The 13949-nt window shown below is 47.8% G+C and overlaps 1 protein-coding gene across 3 annotated transcripts in view; it reads left to right on the top strand.

Annotated features, from left to right (window-relative positions):
• ACLY (ATP citrate lyase) overlaps positions 1–13949 on the top strand; it is a 44295-nt gene that overhangs the window by 21304 nt on the left and 9042 nt on the right. For all 3 annotated transcript variants that reach the window (XM_006055770.4, XM_006055772.4, XM_006055773.4), the window contains 7 exons: positions 365–506; positions 787–955; positions 2622–2726; positions 3567–3763; positions 8172–8253; positions 8713–8823; positions 13789–13916. In XM_006055770.4, coding sequence (XP_006055832.3) covers positions 365–506; positions 787–955; positions 2622–2726; positions 3567–3763; positions 8172–8253; positions 8713–8823; positions 13789–13916 — 934 coding nt within the window. The remainder of the gene's footprint in view (positions 1–364; positions 507–786; positions 956–2621; positions 2727–3566; positions 3764–8171; positions 8254–8712; positions 8824–13788; positions 13917–13949) is intronic.

Raw genomic sequence — 13949 nt, forward strand, 5'->3', positions numbered from 1 at the left:
AAGAGTAGCTCCCACAACTAGAGAAAGCCTGCACTCAGCAATGAAGACCTAGCGCAGCCAAAAAAAAAATTGATCAAGCCCTTATTTGCATACATAAACCTTTCCTGTAGGAATTCTGCTGTCTATTCACTGTTGAGCTCTTTGCCAGCCAGGCAGGACCTCTCTGCTCTTTTCTCACTCTCTGCTACCTCTTTGCAGAACAAATCCAGGTGCATCGTTCCCCAGTTTGTCCGAGTTCCATCCTCTTGCCTTCCTTTGCAGTTTTGATGAGTCACTCTCCCTGGACCTGGGGCGAGGAGGGGTCTGGCAGGTAGCCCCTAGGGGTGTGTGTACTGGGTGCACTCTCTGTGTCTCTGCCCACCAGGAAAGAGCGCCACCCTCTTCAGCCGCCACACCAAGGCCATCGTGTGGGGCATGCAGACCCGGGCTGTGCAGGGCATGCTGGACTTTGACTACGTCTGCTCCCGCGACGAGCCCTCGGTGGCTGCCATGGTCTACCCATTCACGTGAGTCACTCCACAGGGAGGCTGGATGCAACCACCAAGTGGAGGTCCTCATCGCATTTCCTCTGACAGCAACACAGCTGGGGGGCCTTGGCTTATCCCCCCTTGCTGGGGAGGTTTCTGCCCATCTCAGATGGGGGCGGTTGATGTTTCTGGGGGATCTCTTTCCCATAAACTAAACTCTTTGAAGACGGCGACCCTGCCTTTTTACCCTCTGGGTGAAGCCCCTCCTGAGCCCCTGCAGGTTGACCATGTCCTTAGCCCTCCTCTGCCTTTCTCACAGTGGGGACCACAAACAGAAGTTTTACTGGGGTCACAAGGAGATCCTGATCCCCGTCTTCAAGAACATGGCTGATGCCATGAAGAAGCACCCAGAGGTAGACGTGCTAATCAACTTTGCCTCCCTGCGCTCAGCCTACGACAGCACCATGGAGACCATGAATTACGCTCAGGTAGCTCACTGCGCCCTGGGGGTGGGAGGCTGGGCGAGTCCTGAATGGTGTCCACTGGGGACAAAGGCCTTGGGACTTGGGACTGGCCAGCGATTTGGGTGAAAGTGGTGGGAGACTTGATCTTCAGGAGGCAACATGGTCACTGAGGGTAGGCGGGCTGCTCACCTGGGCTGGCAGAGTCCAGGATCATCCGTACCCACCAGTTGCTCTCCGTGCTGAGACTGGTTTTGAAAACAGGATCAAAAGCATTATTTTTATTGTAAGATTGTTACACATTTGTTGTCGAAAAAAATGCCGAGAAGTAAGAAGAGGAAAAATATCTCAAGATTAATTTCCCAGAAACACAGTTGCTGACTCTGTGTACATCCTTATCCATACCTTTTTCTGGATTTGAACAAATGGAATAACATATCTGTTTTATAATCCATCTCTGTCAGTGATGCTTTCCACATCAATATTTACCATTTTTGCTTTTTCAAGTCTCGTGATGAGCATATATCCTTCATTGCTTCCCCACGTAAATGTCTAGAAGTCACACTGCTGCACCAGAATGTGCAGCTTTGAAAGCCTTTGATCCATCCTGCTTGCCAACACTGTTGATGTTGTTCAGTTGCTAAGTCGTGTCCGACTGTTTGTGACTCCATGGACTACAGCATGCCAGGCCTCCCTGGCCAACACTGAATGCTTGGATAAGAACATATATACATGACAGAATGATAGGCATGCTTGCATATTTTTGATTATTAACTAAAATGAGCTTTTGAAAATATGTGTTGGCCATTTGAATTATGTGATATGGCCTCCCTTTTTTTTCTATTGAGGTGTTTATCTTTTTTGTTATTGATTTGTAAGAGCTCTTACAGATTAAGATAGTCATTTTTCTGTTCAAAATTATTGTCTGATACAGAACTGACTTATTTCAGGTTATGACTAGAAAACATAAACTTGTTTTGATATCTAGGTGAAGCGAAAAAAAAAAAAAACACAAAACATTCCTGTTAAAAATGAGCAGCTTTTCTAGTCTGGAGTACAGATTAGTGAACTACAGGCCCAAGGACCAAACCCAGCCCCCTGCCTGTTGTTGTAAATAAAGTTTTATTGAAATACAGACAAGTTCATTCATGTACACATTGTCTATGGCAGCTTTTATGCTTCAAAGGCAAAAATGTACTAGTTACCCCCAGAGACCATATGACCAACAAACCCTCAAACACTGTCTTACCCTTTATAGAAAAGGTTTGTGTGGGATCTTTCTTACTCAATCCCACCTGCTCTGGCTTTTCCCTTAGCCTACTCTCTGGTCCAGGTGTGGAAACAGCTTGTTTCTATCATGTGGCTTATTCCTATAGCTGGTTTATAATCAAGCACCTGGACAGATGGGGCTGAGTCATGTCAGTTTTTGGATGGGTGAGGATATAACAGCTTTGACTACAGCAAGGTTTCTGGAAGCTTTGCTTCTGCCTGGTTACGGACTCACTGTAATGGTGACCAATGGAGAGCAGTTTCAGGCATCTCTCTTTTGCGGGAGGGTGACCAGAGGCTGGTGGGAAGAAGGAGGTGCATATTGTCATGTTTACTCCTGGGAGAGGTCTGGGAGGTGGCTTCAGGAAAGGTTGCCGCCTCATTGTCTCACGTGGTGAAACGATAACTGTCCCCTGTGCTCTAGATCCGGACCATCGCCATCATAGCCGAAGGCATCCCTGAGGCGCTCACGAGGAAGCTGATCAAGAAGGCAGAGCAGAAGGGAGTGACCATCATTGGACCTGCCACCGTGAGTGTCCCTTCTGCTTCCAGGCTCTCAGAAAGCTCATCGTTGACTCTTCTGTCTCCTGTCTAGTTTGAAAAGATTGAGAGTACCTGCTGAAAGTCAGTCTGTCCATTGCCAGTTTTTGCTTGCTTGTTCTGACTGCTCCTGCAGCCTGCGAGAGCCTACTTCCCCAACAAGCGATCGCTCCTCGGCCCCAGCAGTGGAAGCGCTGTGTCCTAACCACCAGGGAATTCCCTGTCCATTGCCAGTTAATTTTTTAAAGGGCTGTCTCCCCAGACAAGGGAATAACAAGCTTCTTTTGTTTTTTTTTGTTTGTCCATCCTCATACAACCCTAGCATGGTCTTTGATTATTCATTCCTGCAACTGTGAACCAAAGAGAAATCTACCTAGGGGCCTTATTCTTGACACAAAGCTTCTTCGTGTAACAAAAAATGGCCCTGTGAATGTTTTTTGTTGTTGTTTGTTTTTACTTAGTTGTTACACTAAAAATTTGGTTGAAGCTAAGATTTTTGAGCTAAGCCAGGGACCTTTCGTCTCGGAGGTGGAGGGTGATCTTGAGCAGACTACCTGCTTGCATCAGACACCTTTCCTGGATGACATTGTCCTTTTGGAGCAAAAGAGGTTACTTAACCCTGAGTGTGCACATCTATATCTGCAGTTATAAGCCACCACATGGCTCCTTTTTTCTGTGCAATGTCTCTTGAGGGGGAGAAGAATCTTCCTCAGCAGGAAACCACACGTGCAGCTGCTGGCCAGGGTGGGCTTCCTGGGCTCTGTACTCAGCAGAGCTCTGTGGTCACTCAGCCTGTCCTCCTCCCTGACTGAAGTTTCCACCCCGGCAGGTTGGTGGCATCAAGCCCGGGTGCTTTAAGATCGGGAACACCGGCGGGATGCTGGACAACATCCTGGCCTCCAAGCTGTACCGCCCAGGCAGTGTGGCCTATGTCTCGCGTTCGGGCGGCATGTCCAACGAGCTCAACAATATCATCTCTCGAACCACGGATGGCGTCTACGAGGGCGTGGCCATTGGTGGGGACAGGTGATCTTTTTTAACTTTTTATTTTGTGTTGGGATATAGCCAATGGTGACTCAAATGGTAAAGAATCTGCCTGCAATGCCAGAGACCCAGGTTCGATCTCTGATTTGGGAAGCTCACCTGGAAAAGAGAATGGATATCCACTCCAGTATTCTCACCTGGAGAATTCCATAGACGGAAGAACCTGGCAGGCTACAGTCCATGGGGTCACAAAGAGTTGGACATGACTGAGCAACGAATACTTCCACTTTCATAGCCAGTTAACAGTGTTGTGATAGTTTCAGGTGAACATCAAAGGAACTCAGGCATACATATTCATGTATCCATTCTCCTCCAGACTCCTCTCCCATCCAGGCTGCCATATAACACTGAGCAGAGTTCATGTGCTATACAGTAGGTACTTGTTGGTTATCCATTTTAGACATAGATGTGTGTACATGACCATCCCAAACGCCCTAAAAAGGTGTTTCAAAAGGCTTTTGGGCTTTGGGTGTAATTCTGTTGTCTGATTTGTAGCCAGAGGAAGGCAGCAGAGGGCAGTGCTTAGCAGGGCCTATTCTGAAATCGGGCCCAAGGGGTTCAAATCCTAGTTTCTGTGTTTGGGGTAGCAGGGTTCGGGGAGGGGGTGGCTGCTGCAATCCTGGGGAGGTTACCAACCCTCCCTAGACCTCCATCAACCTTACAGAGCAAATGAGTAGAGTAATATCCCCCACGGGGGGTTTTTGGAGGATTGGTGGTGGTGGTGGTTTAGTCTCTAAGTCGTGTCCGACTCTTGTGACCCCATGGACTGTAGCCTGCCAGGCTCCTCTGTCCATGGGGATTCTCCAGGCAAGAATACTGAAGTGGGTTGCCATTTCCTTCTCCAGGGTTTGGAGGATTAAATGAGACTAATACAGGGCTTGATGCTTAGTAAATACTCGGTGTTAATTGTAGTTAATAAGAGTGAAAGGGAGGGGACTTCCCTGGCGGTCCAGTGGTTAGGATTCCAAGCTCTCACTGCCAAGGGCCCAGTTCAATCCCTGGTCTGGGAACTAAAATCCCACAAGCTATGCAGGGCAGCCAAATTAAAAAAAGAGGAAAAGAGAAAACTATTATTCATTAACACTTCTGGCCACAAATATGAGGGTAATTTTCTAGCGCTGAGCAGTTTTCTGATTCTCTGCAGATACCCCACTCAGAGTCTTACAGTTCAGTTAAATTCTGACATTGTCTATCTGGAAATAGCATCATAGCATCAGATCCCATAGGTTTGGGGCTTGGTCCCCTAGGACTCTGCAAACCCCAGACTCTGGTACTTCTGAACACTGGCTATAAATCAGTGGGGAGGGGGAAGGGTGGTCCTATGACTCCCTCCTCAGGTTTAATAATTTGGTAGAAAGGCTTGCCGAACTCAGGAAAAATTTACTCACAGGCTTCCCGGGTTATTACAAAAGTATGTAACTAATGAGCAACGAGGTGGAAGAGGGCGATGGGTCATGGCATGGAGAGTGTGCGGAGCCTCTGTGCCTTCTCCTTTGAGCACATTGTACCAGCCTGCCGAGAGTTGCCTCATGAAGACAAAACACTGCTGTCCACCCCCGTGACTCAGAAAATGACAAAGGTCTTATGCGTGCTGGGTCAGGAACCAGTGCCAAAGACCAAATATGAAAACAAAAGATGCTCTTAGTACCCTTGTCACTCAGATAGTGAGGGTTTTCAGAGCTCTGTGCCAGGAACTGGAAGCAGAGACATATATATATATATATATATATATATTTCTTACTATGTCGCAAATCGTGTTCTTATTATTTTTTGTTAGTAGGAACAATGATCAGTAGGTCATCAATTGAGTAACGTCTTAGGAGCAATGCCTGGTACTTGTTACCATGATAAATGTTTGCTATTACTGTTTACTGTTATTACTGCTGCTATTGTTTGGCCTAGAAACCAAAAGCTGTTAAGACTGAGTCACCTTGTCAACCCTCCTGGCCCTCCCAGATCATTCCGAATGGAGCACCTGAGTGAGAAGGGACTTTTGCTGAGGTCTCTGGGGAGGTGGTCTTAGGACCCCTAGTCCCCTGGTGCTCCCTGACAGAAGGCTCCAAGTCAGACAAGTCTGGGCGGTGCTGCCAGTTATATTGTCCTCTTGGGATTTAATGCTCCTGAGTATATCAAAAGGACCTTGGAGATCTGAAGCCTGTGTGGCCTTAAGTCCTTCTGCAAACTCAGGTGACAGTAGAAAATTAAAATATTTTGGCCTATACATAGACCTTCTAGCAATAGCCTGGGATGCAGCTTGGCACACAGTATTCATTATCTATTGCTGTGTTTCTTAAAAATCATCCCAAAACAAAGTGGCTGCAGTGATAAACGTGTATCCTCATGGTTCCTGTCCTTTAGAAGCCAGGGCTTGGTTGGGAGGTTCTGGCAGGTGCAGGGGAGGTCTCTGTTAAGAGGTGGTCAGATATGGGCAGGCTGCAGGAGGCTGGCAGGTGGACTTCTGCCCTGATGGCTGAGAGTCCTTCCCCCAGCCACTACTCTTGGCTGCCTTCCCCCAAAATGAGCTAGTCAGGGGAGAGTGTTGAACGACCCAAATTCAGGAAGAGAGGCATGAATTTCCACCTTTTTAAAGGAACTTATGGACATATTTTATTTATTTGTTTATTTTGGTCATGCTAAGCAGCATGTGGAATCTTAGTTCCTCAGTTCAGTTCAGTTCAGTCGCTCAGTCGTGTCCAACTCTTTGCGACCCCATGAATTGCAGCACACCAGGCCTCCCTGTCCATCACCAACTTCTCATGTCCATCGAGTTCACTCAAACTCATGTCCATTGAGTCGGTGATGCCATCCAGCCACCTCATCCTCTATCGTCCCCTTCTCCTCCTGCCCGCCATCCCTCCCAGCATCAGAGTCTTTTCCAACGAGTCAACTCTTTGCATGAGGTGGCCAAAGTACTGAAGTTTCAGTCTTTTAATTTCATGGCTGCAATCACCATCTGCAGTGATTTTGGAGCCCAAAAAAATAAAGTCTGACACTGTTTCCACTGTTTCCCCATCTATTTCCCATGAAGTGATGGGACCAGATGCGTTTTCTGAATGTTGAGCTTTAAGCCAACTTTTTCACTCTCTTCTTTCACTTTCATCAAGAGGCTTTTTAGTTCTTCTTCACTTTCTGCCATAAGGGTGGTGTCATCTGCATATCTGAGGTTATTGATATTTCTCTCGGCAATCTTGATTCCAGCTTGTGCTTCTTCCAGCCCAGCATTTCTCATGATGTACTCTGCATATAAGTTAAATAAGCAGGGTGACAATATACAGCCTTGATGTACTCCATTTCCTATTTGGAACCAGTCTGTTGTTCCATGTCCGGTTCTAACTGTTGCTTCCTGACCTGCATATAGGTTCTCAAGAGGCAGGTCAGGTGGTCTGGTATTCCCATCTCCTTCAGAATTTCCCACAGTTTATTGTGATCCACACAGTCAAAGGCTTTGGCATAGTCAATAAAGCAGAAATAGATGTTTTTCTGGAACTCTCTTGCTTTTTCGATGATCCAGAGGATGTTGGCAATTTGATCTCTGGTTCCTCTGCCTTTTCTAAAACCAGCTTGAACATCTGGAAGTTCACGGTTCACGTATTGCTGAAGCCTGGCTTGGAGAATTTTGAGCATTACTTTACTAGCGTGTGAGATGAGTGCAATTGTGCAGTAGTTTGAGCATTCTTTGCCATTGCCTTTTTTTGGGATTGGAATGAAAACTGACCTTTTCCAGTTCTGTGGCCACTGCTGAGTTTTCCAAATTTGCTGGCATATTGAGTGCAGCACTTTCACAGCCTCATCTTTCAGGATTTGAAATAGCTCAACTGGAATTCCATCACCTCCACTAGCTTTGTTCATAGTGATGCTTTCTAAGGCCCACTTGACTTCCCATTCCAGGATATCTGGCTCTAGGTGAGTGACCACACCATCGTGATTATCTTGGCCGTGAAGATTTTTTTTGTACAGTTCTTCTGTGTGTTCTTGCCACCTCTTCTTAATATTGTCTGCTTCTGTTAGGTCCATACCATTTCTGTCCTTTATCGAGCCCATCTTAGTTCCTCAACCAGGGATCAAATCTGTGTTCCCTGAAGTGGAAGCACAGAGTCTTAACCACTAGACCGCCAGGGAAGTCCCTGTGGACATATTTTAAAATTATATGCCATGTGCACCCTCCAGGTTTCTCTTACTGCCATGGGAACTTCTCTGCGCTTATTAATTCCTCTTCCTTCCCTTCCCTTGTGTTCCATTTACTACCTCCACTCCCCCATTATTCCTGAGGCATCTCCGGACCCTCACTGAGCATCCACACCCACAAAAAACTCCACAGTGTTCTCAGTACATGTATGTTTCCCACACCTGTACTCACACCTCACCTCACTGCACCTCCTGCTCTCACCAGGTACCCCGGCTCAACATTTATGGATCACGTGTTACGTTATCAGGACACTCCAGGAGTCAAAATGATTGTGGTTCTTGGAGAGGTAAGTTTGTTTTGTTTTTATTTTTTTTCTTTTTATAAAAGTCATGGGATTTTGGTTTTTAAGAAAGTCATGCATTTTGTTTATGTATAACTGAAAGTGACAGTCCCTGGCTGGCCCTAGTCTGTCCCTGGTGGGTGGAGTGGATAGCTGGAGTCAAAGAACCTCTCCGACATGTGCCCCTGATCAGATCTGGCCCTAAATTATCTCATACCCTTAGATCAGGAAGGGGGAATTCTAGGAACTCTCCGAGGATACCCACATCGTTTGAAAATACTTGGTTGCATCTCTCATCTCCATCTTCCAGGCTGTTATTTGACCAAAGCCCCTGTTCCCTCATCTTCAAGTTGGAACTCTGGGCTCCTGCCTGATTCAAGACAGATTTTCCTGCTGCACTGCTGCTCTGGGAGCAGCTCAGAATGGGTTCCACTGACTCAGGGGCTTTTTCTTGTCGCCTGGCAGATAGGGGGCACGGAGGAGTATAAGATCTGCCGGGGCGTCACGGAGGGCCGCATCACCAAGCCCGTGGTCTGCTGGTGCATCGGGACCTGTGCGGCCATGTTCTCCTCCGAGGTAGGGCCGGGACTGGCCCCTGCTGGGCGGGGGCCCTGGGGGAGGGCGTCCCTGGAAAACCACGTGGGCCTCTTAGCAAGCGGCTAGTTCCGTCAATAGCATTCGTTACCTGCTTGGTTACCACAAGGGCCAGCTGGCCCCCTCCTCTCTAGAAGCTAAAGTCCAATTGCAAGAGACAAATTCATCCCCAGATTGAGGCCAGAGCAAGGCTTTGAGTCCCTCTTCAGAGTACAAGTAACATTGCCTGGATGAGTTGAGATGGCATCTAGAACTGCTCCTTAAGGGATAAGAAGGAGTTTCGCTGAGCAAGATGGGGGCCGGGGAGGGAGAGGACATAACCTAGGCTCAGAGCTGGCCAGCGGCTGGTGGAAAGTCCTGTGTGGGCAGGGATTGTAGAGGAAAGCCTCTGGATGTGTTAAGATGACCTGATACATACGAAAGTGCCTGGGAGGAGAAGTCCAGCCTGTAGTGCATGTTAGATAGAAACCCTCTGAGCTCTCCCACTCCTGCTGGGTGGGACTGGCCAGACCTCAGCCCCTGGAGTCCAGCTTAGAGAATCCTTGGTCTTAAAGAAGGCCCACCCGCTAACGATGAAACCAAGGAAACAACCACTTGTCACCCATCAGTTCGTCGGTAGCTGAGTGTCAGACCTTGACCTCTGCTGTGTGTATATAAAATAAAATTTGGCCATTAAGGCTTCCTGCAGCAGTGATAATTCCTACACTTAAACCCTCAGCCCTTGGACTTCCCTGGTGGTCCAGTGGTTCAGAATCCACGCTACCACTGCAGGAGACACAGGTTCCGTCCTTAGATGGGGAACTAAGATTCCCACATGCTGCGAGGTGCGGCCACCCTCAGTTTTTCCTTCCAGTAAGCCTGTCACACTATCCTTTCCCCTTAGGTTGATTACCTTTCTCCTTCAGATTCCTGTCACCTCCAAATAGCACTATTTGTCCGGTTGTAAAATGTACCTCTCCTGTAAACTACCAGCTCAATTTCTGCTAATTTACTTGGTGGATGTGTGTGCAGAAATGTTTAGAAGTATGTGTACTTGGAGGATACTTGCTGCTATGTGGTGATGGCAAGACATGGAAACACCCTGAACACTGGTTGGGAGGGGACTGTGTTGTGTCCTCGTGGCATGACCATGTAATAGAAAACTGAGCCGGAGAAGAACAAGGTGGATCTTGAGATATCACTGTAGAAAGGGTTCATGTGGGATCTAAGAAGGGGCAAGATGTGGCAGATGCTTACCATAGGATCCACTTTGTGTACCTGTGAACTGTACGTGTGTGTATCTTTTTTCCAAATAAATGAAAGGGAAGGGAGCGGGTCATGGATCCTGCCCGTCCTCCAGGGCGGAGCTCCACTTCCACAGGCCTTAGAGTTAGCTCCTGGTGGATCTGTATGACTGGGGCGAGTCGTTTTGCCTCTCTGTAACTCATTTTCCTAAGCTGTAGAAAGGAGATGATTCTGAGGGACTTCCCTGCCGGCCCAGTGGCTAAGACTCCATACTTCCACCGCAGGGGGCAGTAGGTTCGATACCTGTTGGGGGAACTAAGACCCCACATGCTGCCTGATGCAGCCATGAAAAAGAGCAGGTGGGGGGATGATTCAGGATTGCTGTGTGGCTTAGATAAGAAGGTAATTGTAAAGGTGTGGCACATACAGGTCTTAGCAAATGCTGGTTTCCAGTCTTCAACACACCTGTTCCATGAAGCCGTTCCTTAGTCTGTTTCTTCATGGCTGCTCTCCATTCCACTACAACAGCTGAAAACAGTTCCTCCCACCCCTCCAGGCTTTCTCTTAACCAGCTCTGCTTTACGGAAGCCCCCAGCATGCTGAGGACCCCTCCAAGAGGGTGAGGACCCTGCTCATTTGTTTCGGGCCAGGTGCTCATCATCACCCTCTGGGCAGGGCAGGTCCTTGAAGTATTTTGCTTTTTTAGGGGGAGGGGGTTAAAAATGATTTTTGGCTGTCCTGGGTCTTCATTACTGAATGGGCTTTTTCTCTAGTGTGGGCTTCTCATTGCGGTGACTTCTCTTATTGAGGAGCACAGGCTCTAGGCTGTGAGGGTTTCAGTAGCTGCAGCGCGTGAGCTCAGCAGTTGTGTTTCCTGGGCTCTAGAACATAGGCTCAATAGTTGTGGCATAGTTGCTCCAGGGCATGTGGGATCTTCTCGGATCAGGGATGGAACCCGTGTCTCCTGCAATGACAGGTGGATTCTTTACCCCTGAGCCGCCTGGGAAGCCCTCAAAGTGTTTTATTTTTGCTTTTTATTCATTTTTTTAAAAAAACTTTATGTAGTTTCAAGAATACACGAACGTAGAGCAGTACTGTGATGGTCCAGCTAATAAGTGTTTTTTGATTCCTTGAACAGGTCTCATGACCTTGCAGAGCTCTCTGCCCCATAGAGGAGGTGAGATAGGTACACAATATCCTCAGTTCAGTGCCTCGGGAAAATGGACTGAGAACCGGGAGATAGGACTTCCCTGGTGGTACAGTGGATAGGAATCCGCCTGCCAGTGCAGCGGACACGAGTTCGATCCATGATCAGGAAAGATTCCTCATGTTGCAGAACAGCTAAGCCACAGCTGCTGAGCCTGTGCTCTAGAGCCCGTGCTCCTCAGAAGAGAAGCCATGGCAATGAGAAGCCTGCGCATCTCAACTAGAGAGTAGCCCCCACCTGTCACAGCTAGAGAAAGCCTGCACAAAGCAACACAAGACCCAGGGCAGCCAAAAATAAATTAAAACGTAACAGTTATATTAAAAAAAAAAAAAAGAAGAATCGGGAGTAGAGATAAGAGGACAGTGGTAAGATGGCAGTGTCCCAAAATGCTGGTCCTATAGCTGCTGCTGCTTAGTCGCTGAGTCATGTCCGACTCTGTGTGACCCCATGGACTGTAGCCTGCCAGGCTCCTCTGTCCATGGGATTCTCCAGGCAAGAATACTGGAGTGGGTTGCCATGCCCTCCTCCAGGGGATCTTCCTGATCCAAGGATTAAACCCGGGTCTCCTGCATTTTAGGTGGATTCTTAACTGCTGAGCCATCAGAGTCCTGTAGCGATGGTCCTCAAAACAAAACAAAAACCAATGAAAAGGAAGCTTCTATAAATTCTGAACATGCTCAGATTTCATTATCTCCCTTTTAAAAGCTTTAGCTCTGAGAAATCTGAGTTAAACTTGCTTAACTTCTTTAAGTGCAGTGTTCGTTGAGTTTATGTGAATGCACCCCATCTACCGACGCAGATTAAGTTCTGTACAGAAGGCCCTGGGAACTTGCTTTGAAGCATGTGTCTCCAAGCCTTGCTAACCAGAGAGCGGTTCTGGTTTACCTTTTAACACTACAGCTCTGGGACTTCCCTGGTAGTCCCAGTGGTTAAGACTTTGTACTTCTAATGCAGGGGCTGTGGGTTTTCCTGGTCAGGGAACTAAGACCCACATGCTGTGCAGCACAGCCAAAAATAAATAAAATAATGATAAAATTAAAAAAAAACCAAAGCCCCATTTCAGCCCCCTTTTGTTATATGTTGGAGTGAAGACCACAGTGAGAGGCCACATCCATTGTCTGGTTTAAATGCTGCCACATACCACCTGTGTGACCTTGGCAAGTTACTCTGTCGCTCTGTGCTTCCTCTTCCTTGTTGAGAGGAAACAGTTGTAGGTACTGAATGATGACATTTGTGAAGCTTTTAGAAAAGTGCCCGGAGGCAGTGTTATTTTGGGCTTCCCTTGTAGCTCGGTGTTTAAAGAGTCTGACGGCAATGCAGGAGCCTTGGGTTCGACCCCTGGGTTGGGAAGATCCCCTGGAGAAGGAAATGGCAACCCATGCTGGTATTCTCTCCTGGAGAATCCCATGGACAGAGGAGCCTGGCAGGCTACAGTCTATGGGGTCGCAAGAGTCCGAGTGAGACACGACTGAGTGACTAAGCACGCGCATGCATATGAAGTGTTATTTAAACAGGGAAGATTATCACACCTGCCCTGCTAAGAGTTTTGTACCACATTTCATTAAGTTAATCTCTTTTCCTTGTTGCTTAATCAAAGATACAGTTACCACATAGCTCTTCTGATTGGTTTTTTCTTCCTTCTCTCTCCCCATAACCAGCCCCCTACCCCATATTCCATTGGATTTTTAGTTTAATCTTAGTTCATGCTCAGGTGGAAGGCGGCAATAGCTAATTAGCTCCCTGTGATTGTTGCTATCTGGGAGTATAGGCCAAATGGTGCAAAATGTGGCTTTTTTAAAAAAAAAGTGGAAATTTGGATTTTTACAGGAAATCTTCTGGGGTTCTGTTTTGTTTAGTAAGGGTACATACTTCATACAAAGTATGTGCAGGATAGTCAGATCACACTTAGGAGCTCCGCTTAGCTAAGCTTGGCAGTTTGTAACCTCTCACAGTTGCCCCAAACTGATTGCTATTCTGTGTCTCCTCATCTCCACCCTACCCAGTAAGTGCCCCACGGGAAGCCAGAGGAAGGTGTTTGTGGAGTTGGGCAGCAGGCTTGTATCCTGGCTCCAGTGCCCCAGCTGTGTGACCTTGAGTAAGCTCTTGAACCTCTTGGTGCCTCAGATTCTCATCTGTGCCTGAGAGTCAGCCAGCGCACATATTCAGTGAGCCTTCTGGGGGCCTGAAGTGATTCACGTAGAGCAGGGGTCCCCAGTCTCCAGGATCTGATGCCTGGTGAGCTGAGGTGGAGCTGATGTAATAATAATAGAAATAAAATGCACAGTGAATGTATTGCACTTGAGACATCCCGAGACTATCACCCCCCACCCCCCACCCCCTGGTCTGTGGGAAAATTGTCTTCCACGAAACTGGCCCCTGGTGCCAGAAAGGTGGGGGACCGTTGACATAGAGCATTGAATGGGGTCTGGCCAGTAATCAGTGCCAACATCCTCAGGGGCCTTCTCTCTCTTAGGGGATTGACCGGCCTGCTAAAGCCGTTCCCCTTTGCATTCCAGGTCCAGTTTGGCCATGCTGGAGCTTGTGCCAACCAGGCTTCTGAAACTGCAGTTGCCAAGAACCAGGCCTTGAAGGAGGCCGGAGTGTTTGTGCCCAGGAGCTTCGATGAGCTTGGAGAAATCATCCAGTAAGTGGACCTGGAGAGGGTGGCACCTCCCTG

The sequence above is a fragment of the Bubalus bubalis genome, chromosome 3 (assembly GCF_019923935.1).
Source record: "Bubalus bubalis isolate 160015118507 breed Murrah chromosome 3, NDDB_SH_1, whole genome shotgun sequence".
NCBI lineage: Eukaryota > Metazoa > Chordata > Mammalia > Artiodactyla > Bovidae > Bubalus > Bubalus bubalis.